This window comes from Girardinichthys multiradiatus, chromosome 13 (assembly GCF_021462225.1).
Source record: "Girardinichthys multiradiatus isolate DD_20200921_A chromosome 13, DD_fGirMul_XY1, whole genome shotgun sequence".
Classification (NCBI taxonomy): Eukaryota; Metazoa; Chordata; class Actinopteri; order Cyprinodontiformes; family Goodeidae; genus Girardinichthys; species Girardinichthys multiradiatus.
Window position 1 is genome coordinate 37,840,175 of NC_061806.1, and position 15,644 is coordinate 37,855,818.

General features: G+C 36.9%; 1 protein-coding gene across 1 annotated transcript; it reads left to right on the forward strand.

Moving 5' to 3' along the window:
- The first annotated feature begins 6,292 nt into the window (after nucleotides 1–6,292).
- ciarta (circadian associated repressor of transcription a) lies at nucleotides 6,293–14,072 on the forward strand. Its single transcript, XM_047384824.1, has 6 exons — nucleotides 6,293–6,509; nucleotides 9,706–9,978; nucleotides 10,065–10,140; nucleotides 10,228–10,306; nucleotides 10,470–10,623; nucleotides 11,459–14,072. Exons 2-6 carry the CDS (start codon nucleotides 9,706–9,708, stop codon nucleotides 11,834–11,836), a joined length of 960 nt encoding a protein of 319 aa, XP_047240780.1. The 5' UTR covers nucleotides 6,293–6,509; the 3' UTR covers nucleotides 11,837–14,072.
- Nucleotides 14,073–15,644: the final 1,572 nt, after the last annotated feature.

Below are 15,644 nucleotides of genomic sequence, written 5' to 3' on the forward strand. Positions count from 1 at the left end.
TTGTCATATCTTACAACTATACATAGACCACCTTTGATTAGATGCATCAAAGCATAGAAGGCGTGTGCTAAAGTGCATAAATATTTTTTTAATGTTAAGAATTTACTATACCGTGCTCTCTTACAAGGTCCCAGGACCTTTTGAAGAGAAATGGGCCCACAGCATCATAGCTTCTCCACCGTACCTACATGAAATACATTTCCACATATTCAACCTTTGTTTCACACCTAAACAACCTGGAGTGTTTGTTGCCCAAAGAACATGGTTTGAGTTAAAGCCCCAGTTTAGCAAACTCCACATTTACATTTGTGAAGGTAAGACAAGATGTTGCTGCCAGACAAGCTGGCATGTAAATAGTGTTGAATAGTTGTTATGAAGAAAATCAGAACCTTCACTTTGATCAACTCAAAAAATTAAAGCATGACTAAAACAATGGTTACAAGTATTCATTTTACAGACACCGTTGGGGTGTTTATATGGGTGGCATTGGAGATTTTAAGACATTTTTTTCCCCCCAGCTGAATAAATGTGCTAAAATTAAAGCCAGATTGCTGCCACTGCAAAACAGATAAATAATTTTCAAACTTTTTACACATCTTTACCAGGAGGGCCAATAATTGTGAGGGGCTGCTCTATAGATATATTAAGGCGTATAACTACACTGTTCTCATTACAGTGAGATAAAAATGAAACATAATCCATTTTAAGGCTGCATAATTAACATGAAATTGGCTATGAACAGAGATGTTGCTGTTCCTTGTTGCTCCTTCCTTTAGCAAGCAAGTTTGAATGAAATGATTCACATTCTTTGAGTTAGATGCTAATTGATTTTTATGAAATATAACCCCTAGAGCTGTAGCACAACCTGTTGGCAGTTACTTGCCAGCAAGATAGATTGTCAGAATACCGTGTATGTGCTGGAACTGGAGTCTTTAAATGAATTAGACTTACTTAATCAATTAGAATATGCGCTCCAATGAAGCTCGTTTAGCAGATTGAAAGGACCTTTTGTAAATAATAATCTTTAAGCAGGTATTAAACATACTTTTCATTAAGCGTACAATTCTGTATTATATTTTTTTTTTTTATCTGATGTAATATTATAATCTTAAATGTTGTGTTTTCATTAGCTGTAAGCGAAAAATTATAATAATGAACAGAAATAAAGGCTTGACTACATCGATCTGTGTTTAATTAATGTATATAATGTGTTTTTAATTAGCTCGTTAAGTTGCGGAAAAAAATTAACTTTTCAATAGTATTTTAATTTATTGAATATGACTATATATGCATTGCCTTGGTTTCTGAGGTACAACCAGTGGGGAAGAGAATCAGAGCACAAATCTGGCCTTTATCGGGCAAAACATGAAAGAAGGTGCTCTCATCAGATGAGACTGAAAATGAACTCTTTGGTCACTCTCAAGACACCATCTCCAATGTGAAACATGGTGGTGGCAGCCTCATGCTGCGGGGATGCCTGTCTTCAGGAGGGAGAGGGAAGCGTGATGGAATCTCAATTAGAAAACCTGTTAGAGGAAACGAAAGACCTGAGACTGTTTTACCTGCCAGCATCACAATGGCCCTAAAAACAATAGAATGGTTTGGCTCAAAGCTTACTCGTGTTGGAACGGTCCAGTTAAGTCCACAACTAAATCCAGTTAAAATTATGTGGGAAGACTTGATAATGGCTTTTCACAGACAATATCTATCAAGCTGGCTGAGCTTGAACTATTTCGCAAAGAAGACTGTGCAAAAATTTCAACTTCCACATGTGCAAAGCTGACATAAACATAACTTGCACTCTTTTCATATTTTGAGTAAATGTTTCTTACAGCTCACGATTATCACAATTCATGTTGGTCTATTGCATAAAATCCCATTAACATACATAGTAGTTAGAGGTTTTCAAGTGGGATTATGAGAAAAAGTTAACTCTTAATAGTTGTTGACCATAAGTAGTTAATGCATGTCTTGTTGGTTGCGTTTATGCTTTATAGAAATAATTGTGTTTGTGTTGAGGTGGTGTATGTGGGCAGCACCTAAGAGCAATAAAGGGCAGGTAGACCTGGCTCTGGAAGGCTGCAGGAGTCCCAGGCAGACAGACAAAAAGCATCAGCCCAGGGCAACCATATGCGCCACACAGAAGAAGTTCGCCAACAAGTCACAGGAGCAGCAGCACTCAGGCTAAAAAGGAACAGAGAAGCAGGGCACTGAACCCCCCTGACCCAGACACACTGCCAACCCCAGCCATGCAGGCCAAGCCCAGGGCCAACACCAACCCCCTGCAGCAAGTCTGCCTGGCACAAAGCAGGGGAGACCCCCAGAGCCCCCAACACATCGGGCAGGAACCAGATCACCGCAGCTGTCAGAACCCGGAGGGACCATGGTAGGAGGGGCACATTGTATTTCACCCTGGAGGGCCGGTCCCCCAAAAGGTCTAGAAGCAGGGATGCCCATCAGAGCCCATCACAGCCCCCACGGCCCTCATGGGTCATAGTTATTGGTTTCAGTTTTAATTTATTCTTTTGTTTGTAGTTTATTTGTTTTCTTCATTCTTTTAATTTTTCCTTAGTAGTCCAGTTAAACGTTATTAGTCTAGTTAAAGAGTTTGACTAAAGAATTCTGACTTAAAGTTTAATTATTTTGTTAATAATTTGGTTAATAATTATAATTTATAATTATTAATGCTTGCTAATAGCCAAGCAATCATTATTTCACAACATTACCTTACCTTAATATTTTAAACAATGTTCATTGAAATATGCAAAATATTACAAAGCCTGCATAGCTTAAGACAAACACTACAAATTCCTACAAACTGTTCAGAATCAAACACTGGGCAGGCAACAGAAATTCAGTTTTGTTTTTTTTAACATGAGTGAGAAAGTTGTTGCATATTTTTAACTAAATAATGACTCGCAAAACCTATTTGACCTCCTTGAAATAATTTTTAAAGAAAATAAATGATAGAGATAAGGATATTTCAGTTATATTGTCTAGTTGGCTATGTAATGAGAGTAATAATTCTGAGAAATATTCACATATTTTTGTTGGCACAATTCCAATATTCACACAATCATTTCCACTGATAAAGGCTAACTGGGGCAAAGGGGAATAACTAACTTATCCATCCCTAGCTATGTATTGCCTCCTGCAGTGTGTAATTCTGAGAAATACAGATAAATTTCAACAAATCTTCCCTATACAGTGAATATCACACTATATTCCCAGGCCTCATCTGTCTGCATAGAGGGCCTTTAGTAGTGGCCATAAATGTTTGCTGCCATGGATTCTTTATCAGCCCAGGATGCCATGGCCGTTGGTGTTTTGATGGTTACAGTAGGTGCTGTGTCGCAATGAAGAGAAACAAATCCAGAACTAAGCGTCCCTATGCAAACATCGAAATGCTGTTCAGCCTGTTGCAATAATGAACCATTAAAAAGTACATCCTGATCTGTGTCTGAAGCCTGTACTGTACAGTCCATCAGGAAACTCTGGTTCTTTGATCATTCAGGTGACAGTTCCAATTGACTGATATTGTTCAAAACTTTGTGTCACTTGTTACTTCATACCTAACCCTTTAGTATTATCACACCGATTAGATGCATCCCCCTTTTGTTTTATTTAATACATATAGTTTCCACATCTTCTCTTTCGGACGTCTGCACTGAAGAAGTGATTTACTCCTCCTCTCTGTGCTGTAATGTAATTCTGTAAAACTGCATTCCTCTCTCTGAAGACTTTAATATATCTGCGAAACCATGTCTCCTAATCTTGTGCAGTTTATAGTCAGTAATGCAAACATTATGGGAATAAAATCCCCATGTTTTAATTTGGATCTTCAGGCAAAACTTTGTCTATTTTACACAGTGCTGTAAAATAGTATACAGATTTGTTCTTTTTTTTTTTTTTTTTGCTTTTGTGTCACATGTCCGTATTTCAACTCATTGAATATTTTTTTAATGTAAGAGGAAGATAAACCTAATGCAGTTTTACAAAAGTTATCCAAACCAAGCTGGCCCAGTGCAAAAAGGTAATTGTCCCCCTGAACATAATTCTGGTTGTGTAACAGGTGGTAGCAGCAACTCTCATACGTTTGCAATAACTGGTAATGAGCCTTAGACACCAGTCTGGAGGAATTTTGATCCCATCTTTGCATGATTGTTTTAATTTAGGTACACTGAAGGGTATTTGAGCATAACCTGTTTAAGGTGATGCCACACCATCTCAAACAGATTTAGGTAAGTAAGTAAGTAAGTAAGTAAAATTTTATTTATATAGCACCTCTCAAGACACAGATCACAAAGTGCTTCACAACACTAATACAAAGCACAATTGGAATAATATATTTAAAAATGTAAAATAGACTTTGACTAGATCACTCCAAAACCACCATTTTGTTGACTGTCAGTATGATGACCTATTTTTCGCTTTACACCATATGTAACAGGATGCACACCTTCCACATAGTTCCTTCTATTGTCTCGTCAATCCATAAAGTGTTTTATGTAAAGCTCTAGAGTTTTCTGTTTTAAAAAACTCTCCACCGCTTTTGCCAGGTCTCTTGTTTCTCTTTCTTGTTGTTAAATCGTGAACATTGAGTTTAACAAAGGCAAGCAAGGCCTGGAGTCCTTCAGATGTTTTTCTTGGTTCTTTTGTGATCTCCTAGAGAAGCCGTTGAGGTGTTCTCACAATAATTTTGCTAGGGTAGCCATTTCTGCATGTTTTCCCCATGCATGCATGGGTTCTCACTGGGTACTCCATTTTTCTCCCAGTCTGAAAACATATCCGATAGGTTGACTGGTCTCTTTAAATTGCCCTAAGGGATGGTTGTGTGTGTACATGGTTGTGTGTCTTTGGTGCCCTGTGATATACTGTTGACCTGTATTTCTGACACCAGTTAGAAATACAATAAAAACACTCCTTAAAGTCATTTAAAGTTGTAAAGCTCCAAAGTATGGAAGCAAATCGTTACCATATTTCAAATGAAAAAGCATTTTCAGAAATGCTATTTCATTTTAAGAATGTGGCTGCATTATTTGACCCATAAATAAAATTAGTAATCAATCATCCTATTTGCATTTTCTTCTTCACGACTGCACATTTTATGCCATAATCAAAAACAAAACAAAGCAGACATTGCTTTTTCGTTTTCATGGTCTGCCCGCAAAGTACTGCCCAGAACTCGAAAACGAAAAAAGCATTCCGAACGGCGGGCGCAGCAGAGTGACGTCAGCAGCCGCTCTTCCTCAGCTCCCTGCTGACCGAGCTACCCATCTTGTTCGGTAGGGGACGCTGTGCACGTCTGCATTGCATTACATTGCAAATGTGCCGAGAAATTGATTTAATTGCAGCAGGGCCGAGCTCAATTTGTGGCAGTGGCAGGCAGAACTGGCAGTTTCGGTGGCAGGCTGTGGCAGCCTTTTTTCATTTGAAATATGGTAACAATTTGCTTCCATACAAAAGGAGTAAGTTAACAAATAGATGTACAGTTCAACTGGTCTACTGAAATATAAACTGACAGAACTGCTAAGAAATAGTTTACACCTGCAACTTTCAGTACATTTTAAATGCTTGGTAGCTATATTGGAAATTAAAGCTGGAGCTACTTAGCAACCTCTGACTTTGAAAAGCTTTCACTTGTATTTTTAAGTTCAAACAACATGTTACATTTTACAGTGTAAACTTACATTGATGATTAAATACTTGTGAATAATTAAGGATTAATACTAAAGCTTTAACCACAAACAACACAACTTGCAGAATGTATTGGTCCCTAAATAAGGAAAATGTAAAAATAAAAACATTTTTTTCCTCATCAACTCTTACACAGTATGTTACTTAAGTCACGTTGCTGTCTGTAGACAACATATTTGAGACCTAGTGTCTGATGTGATTGGCTGATAGAAAAGGTAAAAACTATGATTTAATGGAGTGTCTATGCATAAATACACAGTAAACGTGACCTGTTGTTTATCTCACTCAGTTGTTGCGTTATATCCACTGAAAGAAGACAAGTGTGACCCCATTATGAACAGCTAAATTTTTAACAGTTGCCAGCAGCAGCCACGTGCCGCTCCCCTCTTCCTCGAGCCACAACACCAACACGTGCGGCTCGAGGAGATGAGGCGGTATCACCGCGTGTACAGACCAACCCGAAGCTAAGGCTGCCGCCGATTGGTTGAGACTTTCATCCAATGAGAGCGTCCTTGCTTCTCGTCCAATCGCAGCGCCGTACCTCTTCGAGCACGTGCGGCGGCCGTTGCGTTTCACCGTGCCAGTACTGTCTGTTCAGATCGGAGATATACACAGAGTGCAGGAAACACGACACACAGACGACTGGAGGAACAGGGAGGAGCTGACGCTGAACCAGGGAACAGGACAGGACTCACAGCTGAGCTTATTCACCGTTAGTTCGGTGTCCGACGTCCCTCCGCTTGTCAGGAGTAGTTTATCGATTCAAAGTACAGTTTGCTAGTAGTCAGTTTCTGGATTTTTCAAGCAGAAAGGTAAGAATTATGAACTCTTATTTAAGAAAAATCACGAGTATTTTACACGTTAAATCGTACAGTTAAACGTTTTATGAGGCACAATGGAGCAGGACAACCATGCTGAAATTCAGTCAATAATTCAAACATTTATGGTTCATTCTTAGTAAAATGAGCATAGCTGTTCTGTGTTTACCTAACTGGGTTGAAAATGTTGGGTACATTGGTTTCATATGAGCAGAGGTGTGTTGTATAAGAGGGTGCGTGTGTTTCAGATGATTTATTTCCAGGCTTGTGGTGAACTTTTAGGCACCCTCTTGTATAATAGTGTTTTTTCTTCATTTTCATTTAATATTTTTTACCTAGATAAAAAAAAAAAAAAAAAACACACAAAAGAGAACAAATTCTGACATATATCTCAAATAAAAATCCAATTCAGCATAGAGTTGAACAGCAGATCCGAGACCATTTCCCTCCATTTGAAGGGATCCATTTACAGTTGCAGACTGTTTTATTTTCCGTCTATTGACCAATTGGTGGCAGTTTTTAAAACGGTGGTTGTGTAGTCTTGAGAGCCTTTTTTAGTTATTAAACATAACAAAAATAACAATGGTAAAGCATATTTATGCTGAAAAATGTTTAAAAAATAGTTTCTGTCAATTTGACTTAAATGTGTAACTAACCACTTATACAACAGTCATTATATTATATTATTTTATATAAGAAGTCTTATATCGTGTTTGATTACAATATTGCAGTCCAGTTCCCACTTTTCGAAATATGTGTTGTTTATGTGTAAAACATGTTTGTTGTAGTAGTTTCAGAAATCAAGGTCTAGGTATTACTGAAAAATAGATTATTTTTTCTTGCAGTATTGTCCCGTCCTTATATGCAAATAATAAATCCTTCATTTGTCTTTTAAAAAGTGCTTGTTGCACTGTTGTTACTGAAAGCCTTTTACAGCTTGAACCAAAATTTCTGTTTACATTTTCAGGCAGTTTTTTTTTTAGGAATCATTTGCATAGGTCATAAATTAAGCGATTCATCAATCAGGCTTTTCCTGGCTGATACAAATTTGCAGTTTTCCTTTAGGTGTGATCTGCCTATTTTTATTTTAACTGAATTTCTGTTTCTTCTTTTTGAGGACTATAGGACCTGAAGTATATTCACTAACCTTTATCTAAAGGGCCTTTTTAAGGCTTGCTGAAAGCTAATGTGATTATAGGCTAAAATGATCTAATCCTGATGCATTTAATCAGCAGTGGAACAAATATGTTTTTTAAGGATCCAACCTGCTGATCACCAATCGAGGTGATTAAGGGAAAAGGGTCGATTTCTGTCTCTGGTTGAGTCATTGGCGAATCTCTAATTCTAATTAAATTAGAAATAAACTGATCAGGTATTACTGGACGGGTGTCTGATGTTCTTTTAACGTCTGACCTTGTAAATGATTTTAGTTGCAAACTCATTTGTGTGAACTTCTTCACTTAACCTTTGAATCTAATAAAAACTGACCATTAATGAAAAAAATGTGCTACATCTTCCCAGATAAAGGACATCGTTTTGAATCCAACAGAAAATGAAGGAATTGCAACATGTCACTTACCTTCTCTGTACATTACTAAACCCAAAACAAAGCACAGCAAACTGCATGTTGTTGGATGATTCTTTTAAAGACTAAGAAAGTCTGAGTTTTCAGCTTCGATGCCTTTAACTGAAACAGAAAATGTGAATTTTGTTCATTTCAACTGGTCCATTACTAGATTATTTTTGGCAAAGGTCTCAAATAGCTCTCTTCTGATTCTGAAAACAAGTGCCAAGAGAAGTAGCCTGAAATGTGGGGGGGAAAGTAGTCTTGAGGACAGGAAAGAACAATTCAGTTGTCTGTATTTCAGCTGCCGATCCTGGTTAGAGCTAATCAACTTTTTACAATTCAAACCTCAGTGTCAAGGACTGCCCACAATCATAGTTTAACTCAAAGTGTCTACACCAGTGGCTCTGGCACTTTGAGTTCATTAACGTCTGGTACAGATCCACTGTTTACTGCCACCCAGTGTTATAAACAGTCAAAGTTGATCACTGACTCTGTCCTTATCTTCCTTACGTTATGCTTGCTCAAACATGAGCCAGACATTACCCAAAGCTCCTTAAAACTAGTTTGCTGATATTGGTTTCATAATAAGTAAGCAGTGGCGTTTTTGCTTAATATGCAGATGGAAGCTTGAAAATTCCTTATTTGTTCCATTTACCGAAGAATAAAGATGGATTCATCTACTCATTTATCTAAAAACAGAAAACAGATACCGATTGAATTTGATCTCTTTAAAAGCCGAACTGGTTAATCTCCCAGTTTTCTAACATTAATTACAAATGTGAAGAGGTTGGAAACTCAACAATTAACACGGACGGTTTTTCTTCTTTCCTTTTTTCTTTTTTAACCTTTCATTTCTATAGTAGGGCTGCATGATATTCGGAAAACATCCAATATGTGATATTATGTTGCAACAATGATCTGAAATAAACAAATAATTATCCAGCTATCATCTCAACAACAAGGTTTTATTGAAAATGTTTCTTCTGTTTCTTAATGACTTAAGCATCTCAACACCTCTTCATCTACTAAAAACGTCTAATTCTGCATTAAACAACAAGTGTATGTAAATATATTACAGGCAGAAAGACCCTGATCTTTAAATAATTAGCTAACATTTATTGCAGTCCTTGGAGTTCTTTGCGATATTTGTATTGCATAGAGTGATACGCAATAAGGATAAACTTGCAATAAATTGTGCAGCCCTATTGTATAGTTTTTTTATTTGTTGATTTTGCCTTTTTCATTTTCCCCCCACAATATGATGTTATTTCTTTTTAGAGAAAAGGTGCCGGTACCAAGAACAAGCTTGACTGTAATGTGTTAGTTAAAATTGGTTTTACTTGAGTTGCAATGTACAATAAAGGTATTTTAAGTGTTTTTTTAACTTCATCCATAGTGCGATTTAACCATTTAATGACCACTTGCTGTTTCCTTTTCTTCTAGTGGAACTTTATTACTGAAAGCAAGAAGCCACATGTATTAGAAATATGTTTCTAGCTCCTTTTATCAGTATTAAAAATAGGTTTCCTCATTGTTTTTAGGAGTGAAATGAGTTTTAGTTACAACTTTAATGATAACAAAGCCATTCCTAAAAGTATGGAAAACCTCTGTATATCTCCACAGATGAAATCATTGGGCAAAACTTCCAAATGGCCGTCTTACGACTCGCTTCCCTCCACCTCAAGCTTCCCCCCCAGCGAGAACGAGCAGACGGAGGACGAGGCAGACATCTTCTCTGAGGGAGAGGGGGATGGCGGTTTGAAAAACTCCCTGCACCCAGAGTTTAATGGCGATCAGTGTGTACTATACCCTGATGAAGCCAAACATTTATCTCCTGAAGGGCCTGCACTCAGATCATCATTAGTGACGCCAGGAGACTTGATCTTTGCTGAGAAAGTGAGAACCCTTGCACTGAAAAAGTTTTCTCTCCCTCTGGATTTTTTGCCTGGCTTTTGTAATAAAACGTGTCTTTATATTTCCAGTGTGCTGATTTGCACAGGTATACCCACCCATTGCTTAAGCTTCTAAAGGGACTAAAGACTGGACGGTTTGACAAAGGTATGTGGATTAATAATAACTGAATGTTATTAAGTGTAATAAAACCTCTAAACCAACTGAGCTGACATTCATGATATTTGTTTATAGGGTTAACCAGTTTCCAGCAGAGTGTTGCCATAGACAGATTACAGCGGATACTTGGAATCCTACAGAAACCTGAAATGGGGTAAAAAAAAAATTCTCTTTATTCTTGGTTTTTACTGTTGATTATTTTCTATTTTATTGTACATGTGCAACATTCTGGTAACTAAACATACTTATAAATCAAATGTCTGCACATATTATTATTACTAATGCACAGCTTTGGTATTTATTTTTTTGTGCTGCAGTGAGAAATACCTCCAGAATCTGCTGCAGATAGAGATGCTGCTCAAAACATGGTTCCCTCAGAAGTCATTCAAGTCTGTGGGCAAATCCAAGCCGACCAGCACTCCCACACTCGCCTCATATCGGAGGAAAAATCAACTCCACATTCCGGTCAAGGTGAGCTTCATATATTAGACCTTAGAAGAAATGTCCAAACTACTGATGTCATAGTACAGAGTTGCTAGAAAAGCCATTCTTACAGCTTAAACTTTTTCCCATTTTGTTTTTCTGCAACTGTAAACTTCAGGATGTTGTATTTGGATTTCATGTGATAGACCGATACAAACTGACGCATAATTATGAATTAGATGTAAAAAAAAAAAAGAAGAAAAAAAAGCTATTTTTTAATTATTTTTAACCATTAAAATCGTAAAATGGCGGCAAATACTTGTGTTCTGTCCCCTTTTCTCTGATAACTTTAAATAAAATCCAGTTCAAGCATTTTTCAGAAGTTACTTATTTATAAATAAATCCTCCTGTGTGTAATTAAATCAAGCTGTTCTGTTAAACCCTCACAGGTTACAGCATCATTAAGACCAAGAATAGGTCAGTGATAGTTTTGGAGAAGAAGCGTGAGGTTAGAAAACAGTAAAGTTCAATCCATCCTCCCAAGAAGGATTTTACTTCTACTTCCTAATTATGCACAACTTTGTGTTTTCTATTGCAGAAAACAATAAAATACATTTAGGTTTGTGGTTGTGAAAAAGTTCAAGAGTTATGAATACGTTTGTTAGGCACTTTATATTTCTGACAGTTTAGCAAACAGATAGAAAGTAAAACAGTGTTGCTGTAAAGAGAAACAAAGATTATGATTAGTTATATTCAGTTTGTACGTCTTGTTTTGAAAACTGGTTTATTTGTGGTTCGGTGTTTCATAATTCAGGCATGTTATCTAATTCCCTCTAAGACCTTTGTTACAGTAGTTATTTTTGGTTCTTCTTCTCCACTGCAGAAGAGAAAACTGAGCTGGTCAGACCCCGATGTTGCTGACAGAGTCCCGGCTAAGCAAAGCCACCGTCAACACAGAGAACACGAGAGCTGTCACGCTGCCACTTCACTTGACACCGCTTCTACATGTCTTCCTGTATTGCCTGAAAATCAGACCACAGCAGAGGAGAAAACTGCTAAAGCTGCAGTGGACAACTGTCCAGCAAGGCAAAGGTTTACAGACAGGACTTGCTCTTTAGGCAGGTCTTATTTATGTACCAGCAGAGAAAATGAGAACCAGAAGCTTGCTGAGATTTTTCTGCCCTCTTCGTGTGGCAGCCCAGCTACACAGGACTGCTCAGTGTCTTCAAGCAACAGCTTTAGGACAACTGACACATCTTAACTGGCTGTGGCTGACCTTGCTATCACATGGAGGTACCTCAGCATGTCGGCTAGAGTTAAGGAAGAGGGCGGACCTGGTTACATAACCATAAAGATTGGCACGAAGCCAGCCTGCCATGCCTGCAAGGCATTATAAACCAGAGTAGGTGGAGAAAGATACTTATTAACCCCCAACCTGTTGGGTTTCTCTTTCTGAAGTGGCCGTGATATATATATATTTATATATATATATATATATAAATATATATATATAGGTTTTTTTATTTTTTATTATTAGCTATTGCTATGGTTTGCAGGAAGGTAATGTTTTTGTATGAAACTAAGTTAAAGGAACTTGGAAATACTTTATATTTCTTGTGTGTTAGAGCTGTTTTTGTGTTTTGTATTTTCTACATAATGTATGGCAGCCCGAAAAGTAGCAGCACAGCGATTTTAAAATAATACTAATAATGACTTTATAATTTTTATGTTTTTTTTATATTATTAGGAGCTATTGCTTGTAGGAATGTAATGTTTTGTGCAAAACTGAGTTGAAAGAGTTAGAAATATTTGATATTTCATGTGCACTAAAGCAGTTTTTTACTGTTTTGTACTTTTAACATATTGTAAGGCAGGACGAAAGATAGTAGCACAGGATTTCATTAATAATAATAATAGTAAAAACAATGTTTACCATTATTATTATTGTTAACAATAGTAGTAATATTAAGCACAGATGATAACATTTGTGACATACAGTAAATGTTTTTTTACACTATCCTGCATTAATTTAATGAGCCTTATTGCTGATTTCTGGCCATTTGTGAAGTAAAATATTCGTTTGTAGCTTCCGTGATTATTTTAAAAGAATTTTTGTTGTATTAAGAATACATTTACAAGAAACAATGCACTCTTCGAGCATATCGCCTCCAATAGCCAGGTTTGCTGACTATTTTATATGTAGTTTTTTTTAAGTGACTTGGAGGCACTCCAAAAATAAAGAAAGATCTTCCTTTACCCATTTTCTGCTTCCAACCTCCATTAAATTTGTCTCTGGTAGATTTCAGTCATCTTGCTGAAATACATTATCTCACATTTCCCCCTCCACTTAATATTTTTAGAGACAATGATGTCACAATTTTTTTATTTTTTTATCACATCTTTGTTTCTATCTCAACCTTTTGAAAAGGTTTGTCTGCAAAAACAACAAACTAGTGGAGCAAAAAATGAAAACTACATTGCTTAATTCGCCTGTTGCGCTCTTTGCTTTTGCTGGAAAGATGTGGCACTGGAGATTTATAGCACACTGTAAGAGTTAACTTAATATATTTAAGCCTGTCCGCATCTGAATTCATGCATCTGCACTTTGGAGGAAAATGAGGAAATTTTACACATCTGTGAACATCCAAGAAGTTGTGATATTATTTATAATAGCATTACTTATATTAAATTTCATCAACTGTTTTGTGTTAATCCTTAGATACAAGCTTGAGAAGTACTTGAATCATAGACCTGTGGCACTGTGCTGGGAAACATTTAAGAAATAAATGTATAATATATCCTAAACCCAAGCATGAGTAGGTAGAAACCAACTGCTGTGCCTCATTTAAACAGCTTTATCCCACTTAATATTTTTTCATGAAATTGGTAACACTGTAAGTGCAATAAGAAATATGTCGTGAAGATAAAAGAAACTGACCCGATTTCCTTTCCTGAACTCATTGTTTATTACCTTTTGATAACGTTTGGGTTTTTTACCACTATAGTGAGGTTTCATTCATGTTGGATGACGTCTCATCTCTGATGGTTTGTCATCAGTCAGCCTTGCATATAAACACAAACGTAACAATGTATTTGCATGCCTTTTAAATTATACAACAAAGAAAAATCAAGTGCATAAGTTCATAAATAAATTTGAAAAATCATGTCACAGCAAACCAAATGTGCTTTTTGTGCAGGTGTTTCTCAGGCTTTCTTATTTTGGATAACCATTAGTTCATGTAGAAATGATCAGCACAGGGCAAAGAACAATTCATGTACAATAAAGCCTAGTGTTTTTGTTGTTAAAATGTATTATATGACTGCATATTTGTCTATTTGTGAAATAACATTTTGCAGTTGTATGTTTACAAAAAAGTCCAGTTGTTTTTTTTGTACGAGGCCATATCTTTGTTTCTTATAAATCATATTGTCCTTACTTGTAACTGCTTGATAAAAGCATATTTTTATATATTAAAAGACTGAAATGATTTATCAAATCAGTTTGCTCAATTTGTTTTTTATGAAGCAGAGTGGCTTGCAAAAACTAAAAAGAAAACTAAAGATTTCCACATTTTGTCACATTACAGCCATAAACGTTTTGTGGAATTCTTAGATGCTGCAGTAGACCTACTCAAAGTAATGCTTCATTTTGAAGTGAAAGGAATATGAAACATTTTTTTACATATTTCTTTACAAATAAACTTCAGAATAGCGTCATAAGCATTGTTATCCACTCTTGTTGCAATTATTGGGGAAACCTTTTTTGGGTATTTCTCAGCTTTGCTGTGAAGCTGAAGAAAAGTATTGGCTGCAATATCGATTTTCCAGATTTATATTTGGAATCTAAATGATGCAGATAAAACCTACTTCAAAATATTATTTTAAAAAGACCTTGTACCATTGCGAAGAATAAAGAAACTATGCATAGTTTAAACCCTTTTGCACAATTGTAGGAAATACCAAAGAGAAAGAACAGAATTAAGAAAACATAACATAATATTTCGGTATTTTATGGTAACTGGGTAGAATATTACAGGTCCTTCTCAAAATATTAGCATATTGTGATAAAGTTCATTATTTTCCATAATGTCATGATGAAAATTTAACATTCATATATTTTAGATTCATTGCACACTAACTGAAATATTTCAGGTCTTTTATTGTCTTAATACGGATGATTTTGGCATACAGCTCATGAAAACCCAAAATTCCTATCTCACAAAATTAGCATATTTCATCCGACCAATAAAAGAAAAGTGTTTTTAATACAAAAAACGTCAACCTTCAAATTATCATGTACAGTTATGCACTCAATACTTGGTCGGGAATCCTTTTGCAGAAATGACTGCTTCAATGTGGCGTGGCATGGAGGCAATCAGCCTGTGGCACTGCTGAGGTCTTATGGAGGCCCAGGATGCTTCAATAGCGGCCTTTAGCTCATCCAGAGTGTTGGGTCTTGAGTCTCTCAACGTTCTCTTCACAATATCCCACAGATTCTCTATGGGGTTCAGGTCAGGAGAGTTGGCAGGCCAATTGAGCACAGTGATACCATGGTCAGTAAACCATTTACCAGTGGTTTTGGCACTGTGAGCAGGTGCCAGGTCATGCTGAAAAATGAAATCTTCATCTCCATAAAGCTTTTCAGCAAATAGAAACATGAAGTGCTCCAAAATCTCCTGATAGCTAGCTGCATTGACCCTGCCCTTGATAAAACACAGTGGACCAACACCAGCAGCTGACACGGCACCCCAGACCATCACTGACTGTGGGTACTTGACACTGGACTTCTGGCATTTTGGCATTTCCTTCTCCCCAGTCTTCCTCCAGACTCTGGCACCTTGATTTCCGAATGACATGCAGAATTTGCTTTCATCCGAAAAAAGTACTTTGGACTACTGAGCAACAGTCCAGTGCTGCTTCTCTGTAGCCCAGGTCAGGCGCTTCTGCTGCTGTTTCTGGTTCAAAAGTGGCTTGACCTGGGGAATGCGGCACCTGTAGCCCATTTCCTGCACACGCCTGTGCACGGTGGCTCTGGATGTTTCTACTCCAGACTCAGTCCACTGCTTCCG